The 27,310-nt window shown below is 49.9% G+C and overlaps 7 protein-coding genes across 7 annotated transcripts; 5 read left to right on the top strand and 2 right to left on the bottom strand.

The window, feature by feature from the left end:
• Positions 1-210: 210 nt before the first annotated feature.
• FSUBG_12343 (uncharacterized protein) lies at positions 211-1,917 on the bottom strand (the record flags this gene model as incomplete). The annotated part of the gene is made up of 1 exon (XM_036677121.1): positions 211-1,917. The coding sequence occupies one exon, from the start codon at positions 1,915-1,917 to the stop codon at positions 211-213; it is 1,707 nt and encodes a 568-aa protein (XP_036532177.1).
• Positions 1,918-2,098: 181 nt separating this feature from the next.
• Positions 2,099-3,085, top strand: FSUBG_12342 (uncharacterized protein; the record flags this gene model as incomplete). The annotated part of the gene is made up of 1 exon (XM_036677120.1): positions 2,099-3,085. The coding sequence occupies one exon, from the start codon at positions 2,099-2,101 to the stop codon at positions 3,083-3,085; it is 987 nt and encodes a 328-aa protein (XP_036532176.1).
• Positions 3,086-8,073: 4,988 nt separating this feature from the next.
• On the bottom strand, positions 8,074-8,899 carry FSUBG_12341 (uncharacterized protein; the record flags this gene model as incomplete). Its single annotated transcript, XM_036677119.1, has 2 exons — positions 8,074-8,312; positions 8,590-8,899. 2 exons carry the CDS (start codon positions 8,897-8,899, stop codon positions 8,074-8,076), a joined length of 549 nt encoding a protein of 182 aa, XP_036532175.1.
• Positions 8,900-11,926: 3,027 nt separating this feature from the next.
• FSUBG_12340 (uncharacterized protein) lies at positions 11,927-14,083 on the top strand (the record flags this gene model as incomplete). The annotated part of the gene is made up of 7 exons (XM_036677118.1): positions 11,927-11,979; positions 12,167-12,286; positions 12,405-12,661; positions 13,221-13,576; positions 13,624-13,736; positions 13,790-13,807; positions 13,864-14,083. 7 exons carry the CDS (start codon positions 11,927-11,929, stop codon positions 14,081-14,083), a joined length of 1,137 nt encoding a protein of 378 aa, XP_036532174.1.
• Positions 14,084-18,946: 4,863 nt separating this feature from the next.
• On the top strand, positions 18,947-19,252 carry FSUBG_12339 (uncharacterized protein; the record flags this gene model as incomplete). The annotated part of the gene is made up of 1 exon (XM_036677116.1): positions 18,947-19,252. One exon carries the CDS (start codon positions 18,947-18,949, stop codon positions 19,250-19,252), a length of 306 nt encoding a protein of 101 aa, XP_036532173.1.
• A 2,762-nt stretch (positions 19,253-22,014) lies between these two features.
• On the top strand, positions 22,015-23,634 carry FSUBG_12338 (uncharacterized protein; the record flags this gene model as incomplete). The annotated part of the gene is made up of 1 exon (XM_036677115.1): positions 22,015-23,634. One exon carries the CDS (start codon positions 22,015-22,017, stop codon positions 23,632-23,634), a length of 1,620 nt encoding a protein of 539 aa, XP_036532172.1.
• Positions 23,635-24,700: 1,066 nt separating this feature from the next.
• FSUBG_12337 (uncharacterized protein) lies at positions 24,701-26,637 on the top strand (the record flags this gene model as incomplete). Its single annotated transcript, XM_036677114.1, has 2 exons — positions 24,701-24,947; positions 25,001-26,637. 2 exons carry the CDS (start codon positions 24,701-24,703, stop codon positions 26,635-26,637), a joined length of 1,884 nt encoding a protein of 627 aa, XP_036532171.1.
• Positions 26,638-27,310: the final 673 nt, after the last annotated feature.

The following is a 27,310-nucleotide window of genomic DNA, read 5'->3' as shown; positions in this document are numbered from 1 at the left end:
CTACGGTGTACGCAGACGAAGCAGAGAAATACATCGCCTCTCTCCCAAGCTTATCAGTAGCTTAGCATGTAAGTCTTTTATTTCAATCTATTTGTCCTGTGAATGCCTCTGCAAAGTAATTCCATGTCTACTGTTTGTACCAGTTACTCAAATCGACGCCTCCTTTATGAAACACCACCAACCATCAATCAGCCGTTCGAGTCTCATCTTTCAACTTGCATTATACCAACCAAGGTAATCATCATTCACCCCAAGAAATGCTGGTGCAAAAGTCTCTGCTTGTTCTTCACGTCTGGGAGAGCCGACATCTCCTTCAAGAGAGGGGATCTGGCCTCTCAATGATGCGAACTCATCGCTCTGCGAAGTAACATCAGTCTCTTGTTTGAAGTGGTCAGGAGACTCCATCTGGACAGGAAGCCCGACGCTTTGACTTCCAAGCAGGGCGTGGTCATTTGAGGGAATACGGTGATTGGATGACTGAACGGTCTCTTCAGTCGAGGATGCAGCCTCCTGCTGACTGGCCTTCATTGTGTTCAATTGCGCTTCCAGGCTTCTGACCTTCTCGCTTTGTAGTGCAAGGACCTCGTCCTTTCCAGAAACAATCCCCAGGAGAGTCGAATTCTCCTGCTCGAGTGATCTGGTCTTCTGGGACCACTCAACCTGTTGATTCGAGACTCTCGCCATCTCAGCCCGGAGATCCTCTTCTTTTTGAGACAGGGTCGCCTCCAGAGTCGAATTTTCAAGCTCCAAGGCATTGACCTTTCGGGACCATTCCGCCCGATGTTGATCTGCATGGTTGGCCATCTGATGGATCCGTTCTCGAAGAGCCTGGTTCTGTTGAACGAGGGTTTCATTCTGCGTCTCCAAGACCCCAATTCGTTGAGTCGGTGCGGGGCCATTGACTCGTTCAGATTGATGTGGCGGCAGAATCTGTAACCCGGCATGACGTTGAAGATTGCGGATGGCTTCGCTGTGACAATTTTGCGTATCCAGGAGCTTCTTGATGCTTGCCTCTGAGTATTTGACGCGGTTCTCGAGTCGTTCCTCCTGGAGACGCTGAGTCAAGTTCTCTCCAGGGCCCACGGGCGTCAGCGGCACCAGCCGAGCGTTCGGCCGTCTGAGAGATGTTGGGACTGTAGGTAGGGTAAACGGTGATTCAAATGACAGTCCAGACATCGTACCATTGCCGATCGTTCCCTGCATAATATGCGTGTCGTTTGACTCATCTCCACAATGCAGGTTCCTTCGTAGGTCTTCCTCCTCATCTTCTGTCTCCTCTCTATCGACAAGAGCTTTACGACGGGGCTCTCTCCCCCCTCGCCGTGGGTGAAAAGGCGTACGTTCTGTTTGCATATCGGATACATTGCCAGTCATCGTCTCCATGGTATCCTCAGCTGGAGGCAATGGTATGTTGTCAATCCGGATGTCTTCTTCCTCTTCATGAGCTGTATTCTCTCGGTCCTTGTCAAACAGGCTTCGATGAGGTGCCTCAATTCGAGAAGCGCCGTCCCGGGACGCTCTTATTTGCCGGGCAATATCTCGATAGGCATCCTTCAAGCTTCGGAGAGTATATCTCTTGGTGTCGGCATTGGTAATTGGTACCTCTTCCCTGCCAATGCCTCGCTCGGCCCGGAAAGCCCTCCATACCTCATATGGGCTACAGTTCCAAGAGTCTTCATCCCAATCGAATTCCGTCACAGCCGCTGTAAGGAACTTCAGATCCTTGATTGTAACTGGCAACGCATCCACACCAAGATACGTTTGTGGCTGGTTGTCGCTCGACGTCGACTTGACTTGGCCACCTAGGAAGTGTAGAAAACGCGAGAAGGTTGTGCGGTCGTCTTCCGTCTGAGAGTTGTGTACAGCGTTCATCATCTCTGCTATGCCAATGGGCTCTCTGTTGGGGTCATCGAACATCGAGCGCAGGGTCCGGAGGCCCGAAACACGATTTACAAGGTCATCGCGAGGCCAAGGTTCCTGGTTATTCACCCGGCATTTGATCGTGAACTGAAGAGCCAAGAGGAAAAGCACCGCATCCCCCTCCCAACATGGATGGACGATAAGTGTAAACAGCGCCTGGCTGAAGCCTGGGGCGAAGATGACCTCAGAGGGCTTATCTTTAGAAGACCGTGACTCCTCAGGGTCCTGTGTATACCCGTTTGGTGATATGCCGGACGAGGTCGAGCAAGCAACCGTGTCTATGAAGAAGTTGGCCACAGAGCTCGCTTCAAATGGCTTCTCATCCGACGAGTCATTCTACACGCTCTGCGAATCATCACTGATGAAAAACACCTTTTGGTCTCACCCAGGCATGCGTGTTGTCCGTCCACGCACCCAAAGCAGCGTGGGAAACCAAGACATTGTTGGTAGCTATCTCCATGCCGACTTGCTCGAATTCCATCCTGCTCAAACACCGGGCCAAACTCTGCAGAGCTTTGCCGATGAGCTTTTCGAAGCGACCACCGCGAGACCTCCCATCATCCGCATCCTCTATCACTCTGATGAAAGTCAACCTATTGATTTCAACAGCCTCCGAAGCTTTGTCCCCCTAGTCTCAAGTGATGATGCCGGCTTGTCTGCTGCTGGCAGAGAGAAGAAGTATGTAGTCCTGGCGGTTGTTCGCCTCAATGACAGCAACAACAAACACGACTACGTCCGTACTTATATGAACTATGGGCCCGAAATCATCGGCGAGTATGAGCCCCCATCTTTCATGGCTCATCGATGGTCTGTCCGGGATGCGCCCGCCAAGTACATGCTCATTTATGGGCTTCACGAGCAACGGTCAAACGACCCAACGGATTCTGCTCGTTTTCCTGAAGTAGGCACTTATCCGATCTCTCAGGAAGACCTCTCCCTTTATCGCATAGTCGATCTCGACCTCAAACGTGCGATTCTGGCACTCAAAGCATCCGAAGCTGAGTCGACAACGACTGACACCAAACTTTTTGGAGACTCTCACCAATCTAATCCAGAGTACAAGGATCCCCGGATCAAACTTGATGGGCTCTATCGGCCAAAGCGTGCTTGGTACGTTAAGGAGAACTCTCCTGGATATGGGTCAGATCGCCCCTTCAAGGAGTAGCCAGCAACGGGACTCATGGAATTGAGGTCAGAGGAGAGCATGGCCTGGGTGAGGCACGGAGCTTATTTGTATTTGTACTAAGAGCCTAGCTTCATTAGCTACCAGAAATGATGTTTTCCCTCCGCAGATCTTGTCGTCTAAACGTTGTAAATGTTCGCAAGGTGCAAAGCTTCTAATGGTTGTAAGAGAGACAGTACGCTTGGGTAAATTTGGCCTGTAACTCAGCGTCCTCACAATTTTAAGAGGTAGGTCTTGATTCGCTCCAGTGGATTCAGGAGGCCTGGGTATCTACTGTCCTGGAGGCTCTCTCGTAGACTCATAATACCAAAAACATGCATGACAATGCCTTCAGCTTCAGTAGGAAGTCACATAAATCACTCTTGGTTCTTGTCGGTGTTCTCCAAATGGGAGCGTCACGTTACGCAAATCAGAGCGGGGTAGTCTGCGTACCCACTCAGGTCTAACGGCGCCATATTCATCATCTTCACCATAATCCATCCAGATTGAACAAGGCTTCCATCGCGATCTAAGCTCCGGTCTTCCCGAACCTCGAATTTATCGGCATTCATTTGCCGTGTATCCGGCAACGTTGGCCATTTCCTTCCGCCATCCCTACCCGTGCGCCAATGCCGACATTGTCGGAGTCATGGTTCACAGCAGGAGAAGTCACTCAGGCAAGCCTTGAGTGTTCACTGGGCGAGGCTGACCTGGTCTTAGCTGACATATCTTACTCCCAGAAATGACCTCGCAGCCCTGTTTTCACGATTTCCTAGACGTATTTTATAATGAAACACGTCAGCGTTGCCCGATGCCTCTATCAGTTTCACGATAACTACAGGCCGACTTCCTATTACACGAGAATAAACACGGGAGGCTGAATGATCAGCAAACGTCACAAAGTTGTAAAAGGACCTCGTCTACACATCAGTCTCACCGAATCGACAAATTGACGCACCTGGGACGCTCTCACAGGGGTACCCTCGGAGACTTTCCTACGCTGACACTCCCGACTTGGTTTTCACGGCTCGAGAGCCACCTCACATTCTGGATGGTTCATTACAGCTCCTGACGCCATCAAAGTTGGGAGTGGCCGATAACGAGCATCACTTATCAATCATCCGTTGCTGGCTCTCCGATGAGGCACGCACAGCTGGAAACCTCTACGAAAGATTCACTGGGGAAATGTACACGAATAGCATGACCACATCCTTGACGCTTCACGTACGTGCCTGACGGTAGTGAAATTGAATGGCTACCATCCACCCCCTCCGATTACTACGGTATCGAGAAGTTGGCAAGGCTTTCGACTAGCAAGATCGAGGTTCCTCCCAAGCAGGTAGAATTCTGCATCATTCCTCAGATCATCGCCAAAACCCGCTCCTTCACCATTAGTTTTCATTGCCCAATTGGGGCAGAGTGCTGGTCACTATTGGACAGGTTTTAAGCATAAAACTTTGTTTAGCAGTTGGCAGGTGTTCACGTTGGAGTACCTTCCTCGCTCATGTCGTGCCAGGCTCAACTTTGCCGACAGGTCATTCAGACCAACGGCGATCGGGGCTAGAATATTGCTATAGATTATCGCTGCTGTCAACTTAGGTATGTAAGTGGAGCAGATCACAATTACAAACGAGCATCAGGTAAGAAGAACGTTGAGCTTCACTCTTGGGCTGTCAATTGGGTACCGCAAACGTCTTGACCACGATATGGTTGAATAGCGGGATGAATACATGATCTGAGATCAAGAAGTGCATAGCTATTCGGACAATGGGACCTTCAAGACTGCCGCAGCCTATTTAATGAAGAAAATGGTCTTATATGATAGTTTCCTCTTAACATTTGAACATACCCCGGAACTCGCATGTTTTCATCTGTTTTGTGCCACCGTGCATACTGGCTCGGTTGAATGTCGGCAACTCATGTTGAACTCGCTCAGGCCAGCCTAAACCTGAGCCTCAGCTTTTAGCCATCTACAGCCAACCCAGTCACCGAATCCCCCACAACAGCGAGCCGTGCATCATGCTACTCGATCGAGACTTTATCGCTATATATTTCTCTTGGCAATTTTGCCCATCTCGATCATTATCTCAGGGTTCCTCGATCGAAGCCACGCGCCGAAGCTTTGTTCCTGTGGAATCAGCGAGTGGGCCAAGGCCTCGGACAGCTCAACCTCTGATGGCAGCGACGCGACACGATTGACACGGCCTGTTTTTGTCCGTCAGACCCTGACTCTTATGGGTAGCATCAAACTAGCCAGGCCAGGGATTTCACAGCAGAGAAGGGATCTCTTGCCTCAGGAGGTGTGTGAATATGACCGGAACTTTCTTCAATGGACTGACATCGATAGGCCCTTCGATGACCAGGCCAGATCGCGTGAAGCTTGCGCACTCGCTACACTAAGACAGAGAATCGTCGCCTTTCGTGGCTCAGACCCAGCGTCGATTATTGAGACAGTGATACGATCAAATCAATTTCAATCCAACATAGAAGATTCTCCTGCATCGGCATCGCTGAAAGGCAAAGGGGATCATCTGATTCCCACGTCAGCATACACAAATCTCGGGGCAAGTTGACAAGGTTCATCGTGGCCTGTAACACACTGTTGCCGAACGCCCAACACAGAGGCACCCTCCACCACATCATGAATACAGATATTATTACAGTTTTGTGGTCACCCGTTTGTTTTGTGATGGCCAGCGCGCTCCCACTTTGGTGACAGCAAGACGACTTTGATGTAACAACAAACCCACGAGAGCTCCGTCACCATGGCACCGACGACAGAGAGACAAGGCATATGTATGCAAATGCTATGGGATGCTCAGTTGAGTCCCTCAGGGGGTACTATGGATAGCTCACAGGTTGAGACCTCAATACCCGGGTGTCACTGACCCGGGAATATAAAGAGCTCACGGCACAGCTCTCAAACACGCATCCCTTTCGGACAATCGATACAGCGGTGCTAACGGTTGAAGGTTCCGTGCAATTCCCGCTGCCAGAGTCCGTCAATTTACAGAACCATCCGCGACGCCAACTAAGCAACATCTTGCTTTCAGCCATCCCGCTATCCATGAACAAGACTTTTATTCTCCCTGGAAGGTATAATCTCATCACTTCTCTGACTTTGCGCTTTCCTCGATCTAACTTCCATTAAGCCCACCCCTAACTCGATCCCTACAGCACGGTCTCCTTTACTCTGGACCCATGCCTCGAAACTCTGTCCATCTTATCCTCTCTCGCGCTCTTTAGCGGTCAATCGTTCGTTTCTCTGGGGCAGCCTCCTGATGCTATCACTAGAGCTGGACTGGACCAATCCCCGTTCCTTTTGGCTTGGAGGTGCGGCTTGGTGTCACATTTACGATGATGCCCAACGGAGACAGATGCACCAACTCCCGCAAGAACGGAAGCACGTCTCATTAAGAATCTAGATAGCTCACAACGCCGCAGTCAAATCACAGTCGGGACCCGTTTGTGACGCCTCGCATCCAGCTTTTGATTCTAGTTCCATAGTGGATGCGGTAACCTTGGCTCAATTACAGAGTTCCCGCCAGTCTCAGTCTTTCTCAATGTCTCCGCGAACATCCAATTGCCTATTGCGAAAACTGGTCAGGGGGCGTGTTGAGGATGCAGCATTCTGTCGGAGTCACGAGAATATGGGCCACCTGAATCGAGTCCTTCATGCCAATGATCTTGAAATACAACAGCAGTCACCACGGGCTGTCCAAATGTAGTCGCCAAGCGATCACCACCGAAACGATACCAACATGACCGAATACCGTCGTCCTTCCCTAACGCAACACGGTCTCAGTCACAATCAGCAAGTTCATCACCTATACCATGGCAACCGTCGTGCGCGTCATCTTCAACACTAGCAACTGCACTATCCTCAAACTTTACAATCATAAATTTAGCAGGAGGATTTCAGCAAGTACAGTATAAGGAGTCATTATCCCCATTAGTGAGATTGGAAAACGTCCTTCTGTTCATATAGCTAATCCTGATAGGCTCAAGCAGGTTCCTCGCGATCGATGCCGCAAAAGTCCCGTACCGACAAACGGGCGGTGGATCCCCGAACCTTATCAAAACGATCACCAAAGAACGCCCTTGGGCTATCAAGCTCACGATAAGAAGGGCTGGACTGCCGGCAAGACTTTCCAGTTATTCCAGAGCGTCGGGGAGACCAAGGGTCGAAGTCGATTGTCTCTTCAGGGTAGAAGAGTGAGTGGCCTGTTCGATAGGGGTTCTCGGGATGCATCACAACATTCGCCAGAGAAAGGGACATTTTTCGATCTGCCGGACGGGACTATCAACACAGTAGAGGAGGACTGTGCTTAGTTGAGGGTAGGGCCGAGCTATGTTACCATCCATGCGTCGTAGCCGCAAGTTTTCACCAAACCCTACGTGTCTTGGAAGTCTGGACAAGTAGCTCAAGGACAACACTTGCTATAAAAAGCCCCACGTGCTTTATCATCCGACCTGTACCATCTGCCCAGTCTTGCTCTGGTATATCTGTTCCAGGTCGTTTCCTGTCAGGTGGTCCGACTGCTGAATCCCGAGAAATATGGTACCATATCACATCCCTCATTCGAACGACCTGCCCTGTCTCATCACCATATTCTACTCTTCATTCATTGTCCGTGTAGCTCAATTTGTATCTATAATTGAGTGGTCATTAAATCAGATTCCATTGTAGCCTTGAGCTCCATCCCCCTCAACTCTTAGTCTGCCTGAACTCTTCTCTTGCAAGTGCCCAACTTCAAGCGACCGTAGACTACGATAACAAGTATATACAAGCGGATGATAAACAAAGACTACATTGACGTCCCTCGAAGGCGGAAGCAAGCTAGTCTGCTGTCGGCGGACCCCTGAGGGGAACAGGACTGTGCATGTGTTTTGGAGGCAAGGAACAGTTCAACCAAGACCGCGCCTTGCTTTCAGACAAACTTATTCGATGTGTGTCGTTCATTGGGACCTGGTTCGTGACCTGGCAGTACTTAGTCGCCCTGCCGCTCGCCCAGTAGCTCAGCTGTCGTATGGCGGGCCTTCAAATCAGGCCGGGCTCTCGGAGTCTCGAAAGGCGGCACCCGAATCCTCTCGTATGGATTGGCTCTTTCATGTAAATTGTGGCCCTTTTCAAACTGTTGTAACGGATCTTGCGCCTCACGTTTCCCATCACCATCTTCCTTGTCTTTCCAAGCGACCGTTCGAGGAATGCCAGGTTTTGGTCGATGGCCTGAGATGGCTCACAGCTGGAGATTGGTTGCAGGACGGGCTTAACCTTTCAGAGGGGCAACAGAATTGAGGACCTTTCTTGCGAGATAAGTTGAGTATTTTGATGTGCTTTATACTAGCGTATTTGGTACCGCGCTTCTATGACAGAAGCGTCTTCCCTCCCGGAGCCTCAGTAAGCAGCACTACCGAGGCGATTTCAAATGAGAACAAAGTTTCATAACCTCCCTATCTCCGATGATATCTACGGCTGGGTACAGAGTTGTTCCCTGTTGACCGACCGAAGCTGATCATTGGGCCAAATGACCCGTTGGATTCTGTATCTCTGAGTACAGACCTGAGGTGATTCCTCTCGGACCTGACTCGTACCAGCTCCTCTTCCAGACTCTCTACCCTCTCTTGAAGAAGTCTCCTCTCATCAACGAGGTTCGCAATGGATTTGACCTTTTCTACGTTCTCGGTCGCCAGCTCTGCAGCGACATTCGCTACAGTGACAGTCTCTTGGTACGCTCGCTGCAGGCTTTCAAATGTGGGAACTGGATACTCAGGATTGCCATCCTGCGCGTCGGGACCACCACCAGAGATATCCATCTCTGACTAAGTGGAATCAGTCAATCCGCGTTAGCAATGCCAGTTATTATACTCTTTAGCTGGTTTATTATTAAGATTCTATACAGGGCCAGTAGTCTAGGGGTATATAGGCTTATTATTACTAAGATCCCTAACTAGGCAAAATTAGATATATTATATTAAGATAAGAGAAGTACTTATAGTAAATTTTCTAAAAAGCTATATCTAGCTTATAGCTAAAGTATATTATACTAACTATAAAAAGTCTATCTTATTTAAAAGCAGTATAAATATTCCCTATTATAAGCTTAGCTATAGATTAATATCTTTTATAGTTAAAGTAATTAATAGCTCTAGTATATATAATTATATATAGCTTACGCGCTTTATAGTCGTTATAGTTAATCTTAGATGCGTCGGGGGTTTGCTATTCTGGCATCTTTTTAAGTAATAGAATGCGGTTAGTGTACATAAGCGATTAATCAGACGTGGCTTAAGTTTGTAGAAGTAAAGAGGGAAGAGTATATTCGTCAGGGTTGCTCTCATAAGCATAGAGCGCCGTATCACTACCAATACAGTCTGTCCGAGTGCCAAGCAGAAAAGACCCACCAAGTACCTCAATCACGCTGTTCCCTTGCACCGCTTAGCGTCAGTCTTTCCGTGGTTGCGCTTCCGTTATCGGAATCGATGGTCAAGGAGCACAAAGGTTGGTGCTGATGGCTTGGTGACGCCAAAAAACGCGTGCAGTTGTGTTTGGGGCCTATGTCAGAAGACGGCGTTGTTGCGCTCATCAGCCTTGGTAACTTCTAATTAAGTGTAGTAAATGTAGCTGTACAGGATGACAATATCGACTTTGCGGTATCTATTTACAAGAAGACATGCTGTTTGGATGAAATTCAAACGATTATGTTGAAGCTGGCGTGCTTTTCATTCATGGTGCTCCCTCCGCTCTGCTGGTCGAATGTAAGCAATTGCGTCCTAAATCATGAAAATGAGGGCCAAGAACAGGAAATCAGTATCAAATGCTTCAGAATATATCAGTCAACTCACTAGAAACACCTAAATAACAAATATGGCTTCTACTGAATACAGAATTGCTTTTTTATTAATTTATTAATGTGAGAGGTGTGAGCATTCCCTACCCTGTAGCTTTAAAATTGTGGATACCTCTCCACTTCCCCAGTAACCCTCACATGGTTCTCACGCGTCAGTCATCGTCAAGGCAGGCGCGCTCGCAACTCCGATTCTTGTTCATGGTGTACCGCCTTTCAATTCCACGCATTCTCTTTTCCGCCAACAGGCATTCCAGGACTCAGGGAAAAGATCTCGTGTCTCGGGGACGTGGCGCGTAGTCAGTTTGCGATGCACAAAGCCCCCAATCGTCAAATTCGCAGCCTTTTACTCCACGTCAGAACAAACACAACGTCACACCACCAACACAGCGTCCACGATCATGCTGCCCTAAAAAGCAATGAGAAAATCGCAAAAACAAAGCCAGTTGAGCTGCAAGCTTCTTTGGACTCATTGCCTGTCGCCTAAGCCCGACCCTCTCCAGTACGCGTTTGTGTTTGAGCATGTGGTCAATGACTCAACACACGACTTGTTTGTTGACCCGGACCAATCTCACGATTTCATGTTTTCCCTCAACATGGCCTGGAAACAACTCATGCATCGTTGGTGAGACGGCACGGGAAATAACAGGAAGCCTCCTCCGACGTGACAAGGAGCACCAAAGAACTTGACTCGCGACTGACAACCTTCAATCGATGTTTGCCACCACGCAAGAGAAATGTTTTCGATCAGTGGGGTCCCTACGTTTGCCTTGAGAAAAGTCGACTGGCCTTGTCATGCGTATCGTCAGTGTCTCCAGGAAAGCCAAGTCAAGTCAAGGAGAGGGCTACTTCACCATGGTCCATCAGCTTCGTTCCGAGGAGAAGTATCGGATGCTGCCCATCTTTCTACACCCTGAGAGGTTACTTTCTCATATTCTCATCCTCACCTCTGTATTTCATCCTTATCGGAGTAGCCGGCACAGCTTGATCATGCTGACTTATTTTCAGGCACTCTATCCCGTGTAACCCTCAGCTCACCGATGACGCATCCCTCAGTGGAAACCAAGCTCCTCTCCTGTTCCCGGCGGGCATTTGGCTATGATTCACCTCACTGGCATCTACAATGCGCACCAACTCAACACGTCATGCAACTACCCCTCCGTGAGGCAGTATCGCAACCAACTTCGCCGTTTTGGTTCTCATCACCTAACCCACTCAAATTCATCAGTCAACCAAGGGCCACTAATTACGAGGAGGTAACCAGCGGCCGATCTAGTTATTGATCGATTCATCATCCTGGGTTCATTTTCCCCACAACCAGCGCGACGTTGGTACTGTACGATTCCATTCGCCACAGACATCGAGTTGGGTTGTACATGAGTACGCCTCATACCCCGAGCAGTTATGGTCACCCCAGTCAGGAGTTCCCTTGGTGCAGCTACAAGGACGAAAATCACGACGCTGATCAATGACGATATCATCTCAATAGCAACAGAGATTGCACGAGTCAAGAACTCATCCGGACCAAGACTGGAAAATCGGAAGCTCCAAGACTGCAAGACAGTTGACGCCCGCTCCATACAACTCAGTCGCCTTGACTATGCACAGAACTCCTTGGCCTAGCGCAGCCTTGTTCAGGCGCACCGCCGTCAAACAACAACGGTTGCCCTATCTTTTCGACCATCGTCACTCACGGCCCTCCCGAATCGTCGCCCTTCTCGCTCTGTCACTACCCCATGAGCGCTCTGTGGGATACGTGAGACTCGATATTTGCTTCCCAGGCGGATCCCATACGGAAGGCTGACCGTGTCTCACTACGCGTTGGTAAAAGGCCGATTCTGTTGATTTGGCATTCTCCGCCTCGACATTACACTTTCGCTACTATTCTCTCACTTTCCACCATCGGTGCTCAGAATTTTGTTCTCCCCAATCATCCATCCTGGCTTACCCGTCATCCAAGCCCTCCCATTTTCGATCATCGCACCTAAACATTACCATGTCTACCAACGAGAACAACAACTTTGTCACCCCACTGCCGACTGCAGGCTCGTGGGTGTCGTCAGATATGCAGCCAGCGCCCAACAGCTTGTGATGCGCGTGATGCAGGTGACCGACACTTCTTCCGTCGTTATCCAGATCCCCCTCCTAGGGACCTAGTATGTTCAAACTTGTTCACTATGGGAATATCATGCCAATACGACTTCAAAGTTAGTGATCATCTTACTGTCACTACTAGAGTCATCGACCGCGCTAGCAACTTTCGAGGCCTCCATCACACGAACGAAGCCGACCCTGCCTCGCTCTTCATGCGCACGACGTTCATTGCTGGTTCAAGCAAAAGCGATGCATATGATCAGTATCTGGGTGCATTGGAGAGAACAACTTGACTACCGACTGACAAGACCCGACTCCCACTGGCCATGACCACTTAGCGGTTTGACAGCGGTTCAGCCACTCCGTCAATCATAGCCTAGGGCCCGCCGACATGCTAGGGTCAACATTCAGCGATCCGGCCCTCCCTTCAAGTCGCCGGATACTGCTGCTCTTACAACACTGGTGATGAGGCGTTGCTGGAAGTTCGGTTGGGATAACATCACCATTTGCGCATTCGCGTCATCGAGGCCCACGAGAAATGTCTTTGATCGACAGGTGGGAGGCTATTTCAAGATAACGGTTGAGCGTGAGGTGGTATGGGTGGGCAACAGGGAGGTGACCTCTGTCGCCATATTAGGTCTGTCCGCCGAGGGTGACCGTCCCGAATTTCAGCCTTATTAATTCACCCCGCTTCCTCAAGTCATTCAGGCATCCAACAATTGTATCCTTTAGCACCTCCTGTATCAAGATAGTCTCATACAGACGTGATGCTATTTCAGACCTGATTCCTCGACTGTCGTCCCTCAACGTGGCATGTCACGCACAAACATCCGACATCATTGAGATCCGTTCGGCCGCTCCACCCCATGATTACTTCCTTCCATCGGCCGACTCGACGACATGATTGATCCCAGGTCAAAAGGAACTTGTACTTTTACCGTCCACTGCTATGTTCACCCGCTTACATCAACGATAGTGCCGCGGGACCTTCAGCCAGTCTTCAACCTATCACCGCTCCGAGCGAAACCCACGGAACATGAGACCATTAACCGAGATTTGAGATGTCGTCCGCTCATTCATCAATCATGCACAAAGGGAAACCACTGTGTTGGATTATGAGGGGGGCAGAGTGCTCACCTGAGCCATTACCGGGCAAATAGTCATTTGTTCAGCACTGCGCTCCTCCTTCTCCTCAGTCACCCCCGCTTCCCAGGTATCGAGAGAGGCCGACCGGGAGTTCAATGTCACAACCGTTTGGAGCATGGTCGCCTTGCTCTACACTGGAGACTACGACCCAAGAACCAACAGGGAGCTCGATATCACAACCGTTCGGAGCATGGTCACCTTCCTTTACACTGAAGACTTCGACCCAAGAACTAACAGGGAGCTTGATATTACAACCGTTCGGAGCATGGTCACCTTCCTCTACACCGGAGACTACGATCCAAGAACCGACAAGCTCCAGATGCCTCTCCCTCCAACGACGATGAAAGGAGCAAGGAAGCCGAGATCCATGATAAGAGAGGCCGACTGGGAGTTTAATATCATAACCGTTCGGAGCATGGTCACCTTCCTCTACACTGGAGACTACGACCCAAGAACCGACAAGCTCCAGATGCCTCTCCCTCCGACGACGATGGAACAAGCGAGGAAGCCGAGATCCATGATAGCCAGGGGGACAGCATGTCGGAAGACTCTGACGTGGTTATGCCGTAAGTGTTCGACTAATGGCATGTGTCGACCGCCAAAGCTCTTAGCCATATAGATCTCCCTCAGGAGCATGGTAAGTCAAAACTTCTGTATTATGGTAATGTTATACTAACAGAGCTTTAAAAGCAGTGATCATCCTAATGTTATCACTGGATTCATCCACCGCGCCAGCAACCTTTGTGTCCTGCACCGCACCAACAAAGTCGACCCTGCCACCCAGCGGTTTGGAGCGACTCAGCCACTCCGGCAGTCATGGGCCTGCCGACACACTCAGGATCAAGGTTATGCGATACGACTCTCCCTCAAGTCGATCGGATACTGCTGGTGGCGAGGCGTCGCTAGAACGTAGGTTGGGGTGGACACTATCACTTCCGCATTCGTGCCATTGCGAGGCCTACGAGAAATGTCGTCGACAACGGGGAGGGTATCTTAGGATAACAGTCAAGTTGGTCAGGGATGCAACTTCGCATTACGGGTTGCCGTCTAAGGCCAGAAGAATTACAGCTCGATTCTCGGTAATGAAAGGCTTAGTCGAGCTTCCCGTATCTAATCAAAACTTGACACCAATTGCTGTCCTCCCTTTGGCTTGACGTCAAAAGATCTTTTGCTCTTTGGGGCTGTCTCGCGGGTCTCGAAACGCCATTTACTGTCTGCCAAAGGGCAAGTCAGCTCACCGACTCCAACATTCGGGCTCACAGATACATTCAGGATCAGGGACAAGCTCAGGGGCCTCTGAGTTCCTTGAAAGCCAATACAGGTATCATCACCTTAAGGCTCGAGGCGCATGCCTGTGTATTCCTGGGAAAGGACTGATTCATTCATGACAGGCACTAGCTAACTCTTCTTTATGCCTTTTCACCAACCTCTCATCCATGATCGCAACATCGCCGAATCCTCCCCACCAGTCAGAATATCGCTCAAACGATACGAACATCCCCCCTTCAGCCGAATACTACCGAGCCAGTAACATGAATCCTCTAAGATCCACAAAGTAGCTCTTGTCGTAGCTATGAGACGTTGTATGAAGCTTAACGTCGTCAGTTGTGCCCCCCCTTCAACCCTTGCCCAACACTCTGTATTGCCTCCGGTGAAACCCGTTGGGAAATCAGCGCAATTTGGCATCTCTTGATGGAGAATACTGAGACAACCGTGTTATCAATCCTCAGATATGCCAAACATAATGAGCTGACTCGAGAGAGAGTTGGAAGCACATGACGGGTTATGTGTCGTCGTCCGAAAGGCCCACTCCACATCCTCGGCTCATCCTCGGCTCAAGCTCACCATTCGACAACAGTAACCTCAGCTTCGGTGGGTCGACTTCATCCTCACATCTCCTCACTCGCATGTTTACCTCTTGATGGATTTTGTTTCGACTTTTCGACTTTCATCCGCCCACCCTATCCAGCATGGAAACTCTCCTCCGTTCCGCTTGAAATTCGCGTAACAGTCCGTACGGATAAGCTCACGAATTTAAGCACCATTGTCGCACCGTCTGGCATTACTAACATTGGACGAAGGGTACCAAAACATCACTTTACTTCTGACTGGATCGAAATGCCCTCCTCAGACCTGCCGGCAAAGGATCTCTAGCATTGGGGACTGTCGGATGCGCGACTGGCGAGATCAACCCCCCCTGATGCTTGTCACACGGAGAGCTTTCGCTACCACCCGATGAAGGCATGCAACCTTGTGAGTCTCGGAGCACCGGGAGAGCTTATAACTTTACACCGCAATCGACCTCGCAGATGCCGGATCAACCAGAAATTTGGCGCTTCATTTGCGGCCCAGACTCGCCACCGTAACATCAAGAACCTGAGTAGAGTTCAAGATATCACTCATCAATGGAGAGTACTGGAGACTTCCAAAGTCGATACGCCTCCTTAAACAGTCTGCCAGCTTCTCCACCTCGAAATAGCTATGAACCGAGACGGCTATCTCAACCTCAGACCACGCGCCAGACATCCCTCGCCAAGCACCACATTCCTGGGGTGCAACGCACTTATAGCCCGATAAACAACCCTGGCCAGACATTCATTATTTATGACTCTACCGACTAATTAACCTTCTCACTCGCTCCTTCTTGAACCCGCTGCTGATTTCCTCAGTCTCTTCAGCAACTGCGCGTACGAGATTGCTAACAGTGTCACTTGGCCTGCCGCCTAGACTAACATCCCTCTCCCGGCGACAGCAGCGGTACCAACCCCATTCATTTTCGGCATCCACCGAGACTTCTATTCCAAAGAGCATCAATTTCGTTAGTCTCGACACCGTCGGTTCGATGTCACTTGCGTTCTATCTGTCACCGTTGGGCTCTGCAGTCAGATGTCCAAGCCATAATCGACCCCCCGGACAATGACCCTGTTCCCGTATACATAATGATCGAGTATATGCCTCGTGGCACGTATGCGCCTCCGGGAGGGGCGATCATTCTCAACGGTGCTCCCGAGGCGAGCCTCTCCGACAACAATGATGAGAAAAGGGAGAGGGAGAGCGAACGGCAATGGGCGCAGCATGGTACATGTGAGTGTTACGGTAATTTTCCTGTTGCGGGGGCTAACGAGACTGAGGTCGATATCCGTAGCAACTAGGACCTGCCGATCCCACAAGATTACGAGTCTCAATGGCCTTTGACAAATCTCTGCAGGCACCCAACTGATGGCTTTCATCTACCTCGATGTCAATCCCGTACTACTCTTTTATACGCTAGCTTCGTGTGCGTTGGTATCCTACAGTGCCGGACTTAGGAACTCCAACGCCTTTTGGTCCGGTGCTTCGTTCCCATGCCTTTATCCTTCCCGGCACATGGTACCATCACCGTAAAGTTCGTTGGTTACGGTTGTCAACGACTCGATACTCTAACATTTGTCGATGACCAAGGCGATTTGGATTTCACAGCCACGGATTAGAATCCAATTTGCATGAACCGCTGTGTCGTCACCAGTGCAGGCAAGCCTGTATAGACCGCTTTGGCGAGCAGCCCACCAAGCCCGGATACTGAGTCTTGCACCATTCCACCGACGAGTCCAGAGGAAGACCTCTCATGAATTGGGTATCTGCAAGATGGCCATTCTCAGAGTGAGCCTTCGATGTACCATTGAACATGGCTCGCTGATGCAAGGTTTTGCTGTCAAACACACCTCAAAGCATCAGATCAGTGTTGAGTCTTAGTACTCACGAACGAGAGGAACCAGGACCACCCATTCTGACAGTACCATTCAATGCTTCAGTAATGTTGTCTCCAACTGACCCGACCGCACCCATCACCGTCTTGGCCTCAAAATCGATAAACACAGATCGATGGCATCGAGGCTGGGCACATCCCAGCCACTGCCGCATCCATCCTCGGGCGATCATGTTTCGGCGATATGTTTGGATGTCAAACGCATACACCATCAAGAAACACATTCGCACTCAGTGGTGAGATCGCTGCTCGTACTCATGCAGCATAGCATCATGGACTCCATTCTAATCAATTCTAGAGCCAGCATCATCGCTGTTCATCCCGAAACTTCCCCTTTGGTCCCCACATCGACATATGACGAGGTTGGGCCACCATCCAAGGTTCGGAATTGCTCAGATTTGTCGCCTCATATCCTTATCTAGGACAGGAAGGTATGTAGAACTATGGGGAGCAATATGGGCAATCACACGGAAGACGGCGAGGAGGCTCCTTGATGTCAATCAATGCAATCTCCAGCGCCCGATCCCCTCTCAGGTAGCCGAGTGGAGGGTGTATCGTGGACAAGGATGAACCACGAGGCGGCAGAAGAGGTATCGTGAAAGGAGGGAACCACGTACACATCTTAATGATCATTTGTCAAAACAGTCTCAGCCAGATTACCGTCACTATTGGCCAAGCACGCCCCAAACAATTCGAAAGGGTCGTGGACATGATCGCAGCTCGTCATGGCAGGCAACACGCTTTCTCCGTCAGTCTTTCAAATTCACTGCCAAGGCAATCTTTTCAGAAGTTTCGAAGGCCTCCTTCATTGCTGAGAGGGAGGCAGAGTTGCAGTACCGGGCAGAGCACCCTCCATTCAAAAGCCCTCCCCAAACTGCCTCCGAGACCTCGACTAGCTTGGGGCAATCACTGACCATCCGACAGTTCCATATTCTATCCTGCTGAGAAGGCCGGGGGTGAAAGAAAGTGGTGCCCGACGGAATAACAACGGGATCAATGAGAGTCACTTAGCGCACCCCGAGCTTGACGTTCTCCCCGAGAGCCCCGAGAAAATGCCCAAGATTCAGTCCGTAACCAGAAATCTTCCGCCCCATGTGGTAGGCAAAGAGTCCTACGAGATGCTCACTGGGAACAAGCAGCTGCGCGTTGCGCACCTTGCCCGAGCAGGTCATACAACCCCCGGCTGTTTCGCTGCCAGCCCTCAGACTGTCACTGAGGTCGGCAAACGAAGCTTACGCAAGAGGCGCACAGAAAGCCCATTTTGACTTCGTACCTCACAAATCTACCATGATTTCCGGAGCTCATTGATAAACCACTATTCACCGCAGCTACCAGTACGCTATGTTCAGGTAAGAGCGAATCTTGTCCACGGTTTGGCGGGATGAGGTTTCAACTGACAACACAGGAGGGCTCTGACCATTGCAACAGATCGCTGACGCATCAACATCTCACGACTTCGTTCGACTCATTCGCAACATCGTGTTCACTCTCAGATGAGGGCCGCGGACCCGGAGAGAACGAAGCCTTGGATGAGTGAAGACTCGAGCGACCCCGTAATAAGATTACACCGGCCTGAGATCTCAATGTCATCGGAAAGCAGAACGCGACGCAGAATTTCATGAATTTGCATGGTTCCTGTCCCCGAAAAACCTACGAGACGCAACCGCTGCTGATAAGCAAGAGATTGGACAAAGAATTGAGTCGGGGTCCCTGAATTGAACACGAAGGCAACGCTCCCCCACCCAGGGAGCTCCTGTTCGGGCCCTGTGGATGGGATGCTAGGGCTGAGTTCACAATACGAAACTCAGTGCACTATTCACGATGACCAGTGAGCAACCTTGGAAGGGGTAATTGTTCGGGTGCGAGTGACCTATCCTCTCCTCAAATGATTGTCCCGCGACCCGACATGACAAGTAGACATCAGACGACAAATCAGGATATGAAGGAAAATTGGCCTCAATGCCCCTAACATATTCAACTTGCCGAAGCCCTTTGTCTGCCGACGACACAGATACTACAAGCAACCGCACCATGGGTCACACCAGAACTTCTTCAGTGGCCTTCATCGTCCCCGTGAGCTCAGTTCCGAAGCCTCACCACTTGCACCATCTCACCATCTCCTCCTTCAGTCGTCCCATCAAATCAGTCGTCAAGGCAGAGGGATGCTATCCAACTTACGTCCATCTACGAACCCTGACAGACTTGGCGAATCCTCCTCTCAGGCCAAAGGATTGTTCCCAGCGAATCAACATCCTCCGCTGCATCAACCGACCATTGCCGAACTTCCAGCACCGCAACTCCTTCGACATCCGAACCAAGACATCATCGCAGCTTTGAAGTCTCGCACAAGGTTGCTGGCAGTGTCATCTTCCCTCAATTGTACCATGGCAGCTTCCGAACATACAAAGCATATTGCCATTCGTGGGCAACTGAGGAACAAGACAAGTGAGCATTCAAGGGAGTGATGCTGAGCCTACCGGTACTCCCAACGCGCCCGTACCTTTAGGGCTCTCAATGACTATCTTCGCGATAGCCTAAGAATCCTATTTCCCATCCAACGTCGATCACGCCCAAGAGATACCGGAGAGAACTGCAATCCTCACTTCCGACATTGTCGGCCTTCTCACCTGCTCGTGCTCTATCAGTGCGCTATCAATATCCCTCCGTGCTCAAGACACTTATTTCTGCAACCAAGATCACTTTCCAGATTATTTCACTACATTAAATTCTTTCAGCATTTGCAGCCGAATTTCCGCCCCGAAGCTTCAGGGCCTTTGCCAGGTCTTCAGAGACAACCAGATTAAACAGATGGCCTTCGTCCGCTTCGGTATCATTCCCATCCAACTAGTACGCCAGCTTCGAGTATTTTGGCACTACACAGTATCAAGACGATCCTCCCCGCCACGACAACGACGCCACTGGTGAAGCTGTCGACTTCAAAATTTGCTTGCAGTACCTGCCCTCGCCGTCCTTCCTGTGTCTCCGAGGTTTCCGAGTCCTCCGCCACTGTGGCTTGGGCATCGTACCGTAATGTTCAATTGATTCAACCTTGGCCTAAGGTCTTAGTCTCATGGTATGCTTTATCGCTGATGACCCATGGTCTCACCTTCAAAGCGGCCGAACTAACTTTTCGCGTCTTTAGACCCCGTCACCAACCTAGATGAGTTGGTAACCGAATCCTAATGCCCCACGAATTGTCGGGTTGAGCTCTCATCATCCACCCATGCGACAGAACATCTCACAGAACCTTCGCTAGATGAGAAGTGATCACTACATGATCAACTTTGACTACACATTCATCGCCAATTTCGAATCTGATAGAGCATTGAAAGTCGGCAATACGGAAAGCCTTCATCAACCAAGGGCTGGCACTTCCTCCTTTCATCTCGTCCAGTCCATTCTCAGCTACTCTTGTACATGCGGCCAACGGAGATGAGATTACGCAGGACGATAAGAGACAGACAAAGGCCGGGTTGGTGTCTTTAGCACCCCTTTCCCACCGTCCACCTGAGATGGTCACGCACATGCTCGATGGCGATGAATGGCGCTTGCTGTGGCTTCAAGAGCATTACCAAATTCACAGTCCCGAATACGCATCACTTATTTCAACAAAGGAACATCTGAACCCACGGTTCCTCCTCACCCAAGATACATATATGATCTAGCAACCACTTCCCGATGCCCACCGGGTCACCAGAATAATATTCTTCAAACCGGGAATGGCTCAGTGGTCCGAGGCGGCGCATCCGCCCAACTCTATTGCAATCATGTCTTCCAAGTGAGGGGCTACAACGAGGGGTGCCCACGCCGTCAACGTGGCTGTTACACGGTCCTTCCCCTGCCGCAATCGACCCTGAGAACAATGACAACAACCTCTTCTACCACCCAGGTCCTGGAATTGAAGCACAGTTCAACCTCAAGGCCACTACTCGTGAGCACTATTACTCCACGTACCACTCAGCTAGAAATCATCTAACCACTTTTGTAGTTCTTTACCATTCCAACACGGGAAGCCTGACCGGGTCGGCTCTTGTCAATAACCTGTAACAACCGGAAAGTCTGTTACGGGGAACACTATATTGCGCCTCTACCGACCTCGATGACAACACTGGATCGCGTGTCTTGCAAATGGCGTGAGGTCGAGTGGCGGCGCACAAGTACACCTGGCATACGAATTTGCAAGCCATTTCGGTTGCTTGTGCAAGGAGGCACAACGCCTGGCGGAAGGTACTGCTAGGTTCTTTCCACTCGACAATTCATTGAGCCACGTGCGAACCATGTTGTTGTCGCAGAGCAGACCAATAATAGAACGCGGGTTGTCTCAATTAGGCAATGTCTCCGCGCCCAAGTTCAACCCTCTGCATGTAACCCTGCCTGGATGTTTGGTTCAATTTCCATGTTCTCACATCCTTGTTGGACTTTATATGACTGCAATGAAAAAAAAACCACTATTGATTCTTAAGCAAAATTGATCCATAATTAATCTATTTTCGTGCGAATAGATAGACCCGACATGGGGCTTCAAAACGTTGTCATCGAATGTCTGAGCCCCTGTGCTCATTGGAGCTCCGAGGAGGGCATACCTGTCATTGAATGTATTTCCATACACAATACATTACACATGAATCAAAACACCTGCATACGCTATAAAAGCTCTTTGTCCGCACTTATATCGATCTCCTTGTTGACCGCCATGTTTAATAACAGTGACTGCTAAAAGGCACTGAAGTGAATTAATCATGAAACGGGTACTGTGAACCACAAACTTCTCGTAGACGCATAACCCATATCCATTTAATGAGGACTACCAGTTACCCATGTATCATTAAGTTGCCTGTTCACTGATCTGACAGTGCCTGAATGAGACTTTAATGGCCTGACATGACTGACCAGCTCGCACTGCAAACGGCCGGCACACAGCCATCCTGAAAAAAGATACCTTAGGCAGAAAAGGCACCCGCGAAGGTCAGAGACTTTTTCCAGAGACGCGATCTCGAAAATAACCTCCACAAAGCATCACCAACAGCAGCAGCAGCAGCATCACAACAACGCTTTTTTTATTCTACTTTTTTTTTAACGATTTTTATCACTGAATCACGATGGCTCCAGTTAGGCCCTCCCACTCTGGTCGCGGTAACCCTCAACGAGGCGGCGGCCCAAGGCGCGGACGTCCCAATCACGGGGAAGAAAAGGCCTCGCCTATCATTCCGGCGCAGAACCTGCAGGCTTTTCAAGCCGCGGGTCGGCGTGAGGCTGAAAGACGGCAGGCAGCGGCTGCTAGGCAGCAAGAGGCGTCCGTCGATGATGGCGACTCGAGCATGATCGGTGTTGAGGATTCTAATCCCCAGCCCGGTCCTCCACGTGGAGGCTCTCGAACGTCTCGGGGGGGGCACCATGGCCGTGGCGGTCGTGGATCTCACTCTGGACGTGGTAGAGTCTACCACAACAACAATCAGACATGGCGCCAGTCAGGCACTTCGTCTTCCAAGATGGAAGACAAGTGTCTCGCAACGGCTACCGCGTCCAAAATGACTTGGGTGGCAAACAGTCAGGGTCAGAAGGCGGCCAGACTTGTGAACCACACCCCTGGAGGTGGCAACACCTTTGCCTTCGCCCAGCAACGACCCCACAATCAACGTTGGGGAGTCTCACCTGGATATGGCGTAGACGACCAGGCCCAAGACCTCATCAAGAGGTCAGGAAAGACCCATGTGATCTGGCAGCTGATCGCGGTGGATGAGGAGCTGTTCAAAACCATCTCCGAAAATGCCGTCGAGAAGACAATTGAAGATCACGATGGCAAGAACTGCGACGGCAAGTCTGCTCTTCTCTTGCGAGGCTCGGTTGACCCTCATCCCAAGCAAGAGGTAGAAGAAGAGGAAGGGTGCAAGGTGTGTGGTAACCCTGATCACAACCTCAGCACCTGTTTCTCGCAGACGAAAGGAGGTGAGACCTTCGGCTGTCCTCATTGTGATACAGTCGATCACTCTGGAATGGAGTGCGACAAGATCGCGAAACTTCCCTTGACCGAGCAGGTCAAGATTCTTATCACGGATCGCGGCAACATGACTGCGTTTCATGAAGGCCCCAAGAAGAATTCCTGGTGGAAGTTGTTGCACAAGTTCTGCATGAGTGCAGAATATGACGAAGGACTTCTCGGATCTTTCCCATGGGGCAAGAAGCGTTGGAGCCAGTTCCGAAAGGAGGGGGACGACGTCAAAGAGCTTCAGAAGAAGTACGATGCGAAGGAGGGGTTTATTCCACCCCCAGATACTTCCAATGATACACTTTTGAAGGTTGCTAAGAAGTGGTGGGACGGCGAAAATCTCCCCTGGCCACGAGCCAATCTTGGTGAGCGTCCTGTACCTCAGAAACGCGTCCGAGAGAGTGACCAGAACATGGAAGATGCTGCGACTGCCACAGTTGAACCACAACAAGCAGGACCAGAAGCTGGAGCCTCTACCGCAGCAAATCCTGTTGCTGAGCCTCCTGCTGGACCAGCTACCTCTACTGCAACAAACACTGTTGCTGAGCCTGCCCCTGCCCCTGCCCCTGGCTCTGCCTCTGATGCCCGTCATCAATCCTTCGTCTTCAACGTTCCAGATGAGGATGAGATGATTGGTGAGGGGGTAGACGAAGAGCAGAGCTTGGGTAAGGAGACCACGGACGGGGACTCAGACTTGATTGACTATAGTGACGATGAAATGGCGATAGCTTAATTTGTCGCTCACTATCGATCTCGTCATTCAATTGTACCTCCAATATATAACCACAGACTCTAACTTTAGAGCCTTTGTGTCGTTCCTGCAAAGGACCGCACAGTGTGGTAGCTGAGACTCCTGACAAGCCCAAGGCACTGACATAATGGATGTCGGCGTCGTTGGGCAGGTGTCGCACCAACTTTATCACCATAGCCCAAGTGTGGAATCATCCTCTTTAAGCGGATGACGTGAGACGTCTTTGTCTTCCAGAATGTGAGTTCAATTCCTTGGCCCTTCTATGTAAATATATACTAACACTCAACAGTCGCGACCGATTTGCCGATTCTCCACGGTGGTCCAGATACGTCTCCAAGTACCGGACGCGGCCCCAAAAATACACCATACAATGCCAGGCTCCAATGGCTCCGAAGAATTATCACAAAGCGCACCGTATACGTGTCTTTCGACTTCCCATCATATAAACTTTACCGAGACATATCCTACGCTATGAATGTCGATTGTGTATGGCAAATTACGAGTGGGATCAGACCGAGGTAGCGGAGGAAGCCATGGGACAGCACGATATAATAAGTTGAGGGAGAATTCATGAAGCCTTGGAACGCGTAATAATTAAAGGGGGGTGCTCAATAAACGTTTTGCTGCACGTCAGGTATCTTCATTGTGATTAATGTGAATGTTACTGGCCAAAGCATACAAGCATACTCTGCTGTATATACAGCATTGGGTCAAGTTCTGAAACACATATTGTTTGCCTTTGACAACATCTAATACCTCAAATGCCACATCAGATCGAACAACGTGTCTCCCCCTTGAGCCGCAGGTAGTCTGAGTTGTGACCAGGTTTGAGTTGAGGGATGACCGAGAAAACAGCGGCTGGGCTCCCAGTAACTGTATCAGTACCTGACCAGTGGGCGAGCGTAAGTACCTAGGTATCTAGCCCCGCATCAAAGCCAAGAAATTATGCGCACTGGAAAAAACTTTACTTCTCACAACAACACAACGCAACACAACACAACGCAACACAACGCAACACAACAAACACATTTTTCAACGACCATTCACAATGGCTACTCATCAAGAACTCCCCGTTTTTGATCACTTGGCGCTTGACTTCAATAAAGGCGGCCCTCGCCGTGCCTTCATGGAGGGATATTTCCAGGGCCTTGGTCTGTGGAACGCAGACCGGGTCAAGGAGATCCGTGAGCTGTGCATGGAGGATGTCTGTACCAGACTGGCAGCTAAGTCTGTTAAGCGAGTTGGGCAGGCCTATTTCGAGTACTACGTGGATAAAAAGGTCTGGTACAATATCCGTAAGTAAAACAATCACAGCATCTATCATTTCAATTCACTAACCTTAATCTAGTGGGTCATGCCAATATCCCTTTTGAGGATCATCCTTGGCCCTCATCAAGGAGCGAAATGCCCTCCCTGGCGGACCTTTCTGAGGGTGCCTCTTGGTACTACCAAGATTGGCGACTTAGAAAATGGTCTCGTCCAGAGTCACAGGGAGAGTCCTCGAAGGCGCCCAAGTCCGAAGCTTCTGCCAAGGACAGGGTTACGCCTGGACCCCAAACTCAACCTGCTGTGGCAGCAGAGACTTCTCAGAAGTCTCCTGCCGTAGCCAAGGATACCGTGGTCAGGTGTGACCCGTCGATTCCTTTTGCCTCACAGGCTAGGTGGCGTGCTGCGGCTGCAGAGACTGCCCGCCAGTCCTCTGTTGCTTCGGCAGCTCCGAAACCCGTCCTCGGACAGCAAGCTGAACGCCCACTCGGTGGGCAACAGGCCTATGGGATAGGCTCATCAATCTGGGCCCGCAACCCCCCCGCTGAGCCCAAACCCCCCGCTGAGCTCAACCCCCCGGCTGAGCCCAAACCCACCGCTGACTATTCAGCTGACGTCTCCAAGGTCACTTCTTCAATTGCGGAAATTTTCTTGGATGTCGCCGCTGGAAAATCGGCTAAGAAGGAGAAGGAGAAGGAGCACGTTGCCGCTGATGCTGAGGAGGCTAATGCGAAGGCCAAGCGCCTCTATCAGAAGCAGCAGGATGCCCACGCCGTATTGGAAGAGGAGCTGAACGATATAGCCAATAAAAGGTTTGATATCAGGAGCCAGAAGATCGCCGAGGCCAAGGCCAAGGCTGTGGCTGATGGTTGCCCGGAAGATGACTGGCAGCATTTCGAAGAGTTTGATGATCGTAAGGCCATCAACCCTATGAATGAGCCTATTCCGGTCAGGCATGACTTTGGCGTCAACGAAGTCAATTGGACAGGCCCTATGGCGCCTAACCCTGAGTACCTGGAAGATATCTGGGATGACCTCCACCTCAGGAAGTACCGGGTTGGACCAATCTGCGGTCCTTTCGAAATTGCCCTGCCGAAGTGGATGGACTTCCACGACCTGGTCCTTGGAAACGATGGGTCTCTTTTCGACATGATCGAAGACGAGGGCCTCATTGACACAGATGTCATGATCACTTGGTCGGTGGGCAATCATGGCCCAATCAGCCTGATTGTCGGTCCGAAGCCAACGCGGAAATTCGACAGCCAGGACAAGAATCAATGGTTGCGCGTGCGAAACACATGGATGAAGGTTGGCGAATGGGTTGCTGGTGTCTACAAGGGACACCCCCATCGGCTGACGGACTTCTTGCGTTACCGCCAACAGCAGGAGATTATGGGAGTCTCCTTCATGTCCCTTGATGATGTCGTCTCCCTTCTCGTAAGGTTATGGGACAAGATCTCGGAGGATGAGGAGAAGGCCGCTCTCGAGGCGCAGATAACCAGAGAAGACTTGGATCTGTGGATTCCTCAGATTCATGCCATCTTGGGCCAGGAATATGAATACGCCTCGCAGATTGCCAAGGCCTGGGTGTTCCGAGATGGAAGCAACGAAATCCAACGTTTGCGCGCCATCGAGTACGCTTGGGCTTTGTTTGAGCCAGTTCAAGCTTATGAGTGGGCTTGCAAGGTCCAGGATGAGGTTTTCGGCCGCACCAACTAGATGGAAGCCCACCCGGGGCTCTTGACAGATCGTGGCAGTATACAAATCAGTAGACATACACGGTAATGTCTCTGCAATTACACGTCGGAAGATTGGAAATCCGATGTCTGGTCTTAACCTTTTGGAGCAAAGCAATGTTGAACAACTAAGTTTTTGTAAGAGCGGTTATACCCAAGTCATTCAGTCGAGCATTTTGGCATGAGGAGATGAAGGACAAGGGGTGGGATTGCAGCTTTTATTTATACATATTGAGCCAAGGGCTCTGGGAGGACAGGATAATAAGGCACGTGAATATAATCTTTGTTCAGTGGCTGTAGCAATGCCTTGCTTTAAGTGATATTATAAATATAATAATTATAAAGTCTAGAATTAACTAATAATAATGTTATCCTTTTATATAGGAGTAGTAAAGTTATGTTACTATTTTAAAGATCTAGGGTATTTATATTATTAAGCTAACCTTTTTTAGCTAATAAATTAAAGTATTTTATATACCTTTAAGGCTAGCTAAAGAGTTATAATTTAAGTTTTTCTTTTATTAGCCTTTAGTTATAGTAATTAGTTAGTTATTTAATATAATATTTAAGTTATAAACTAAATATATTATTTATAGTTAAGGCTAATAGCTAAGAGCTTAAATTAGTAAATAAAACTTAATATATAAAAAAAAAGT

This window comes from Fusarium subglutinans (genome assembly GCF_013396075.1).
Source record: "Fusarium subglutinans strain NRRL 66333 chromosome Unknown NRRL66333_c0000263, whole genome shotgun sequence".
Classification (NCBI taxonomy): domain Eukaryota; kingdom Fungi; phylum Ascomycota; class Sordariomycetes; order Hypocreales; family Nectriaceae; genus Fusarium; species Fusarium subglutinans.
The sequence above is the reverse complement of the archived record's forward strand: the minus strand, read 5'-3'. Positions and strand labels throughout refer to the sequence as shown.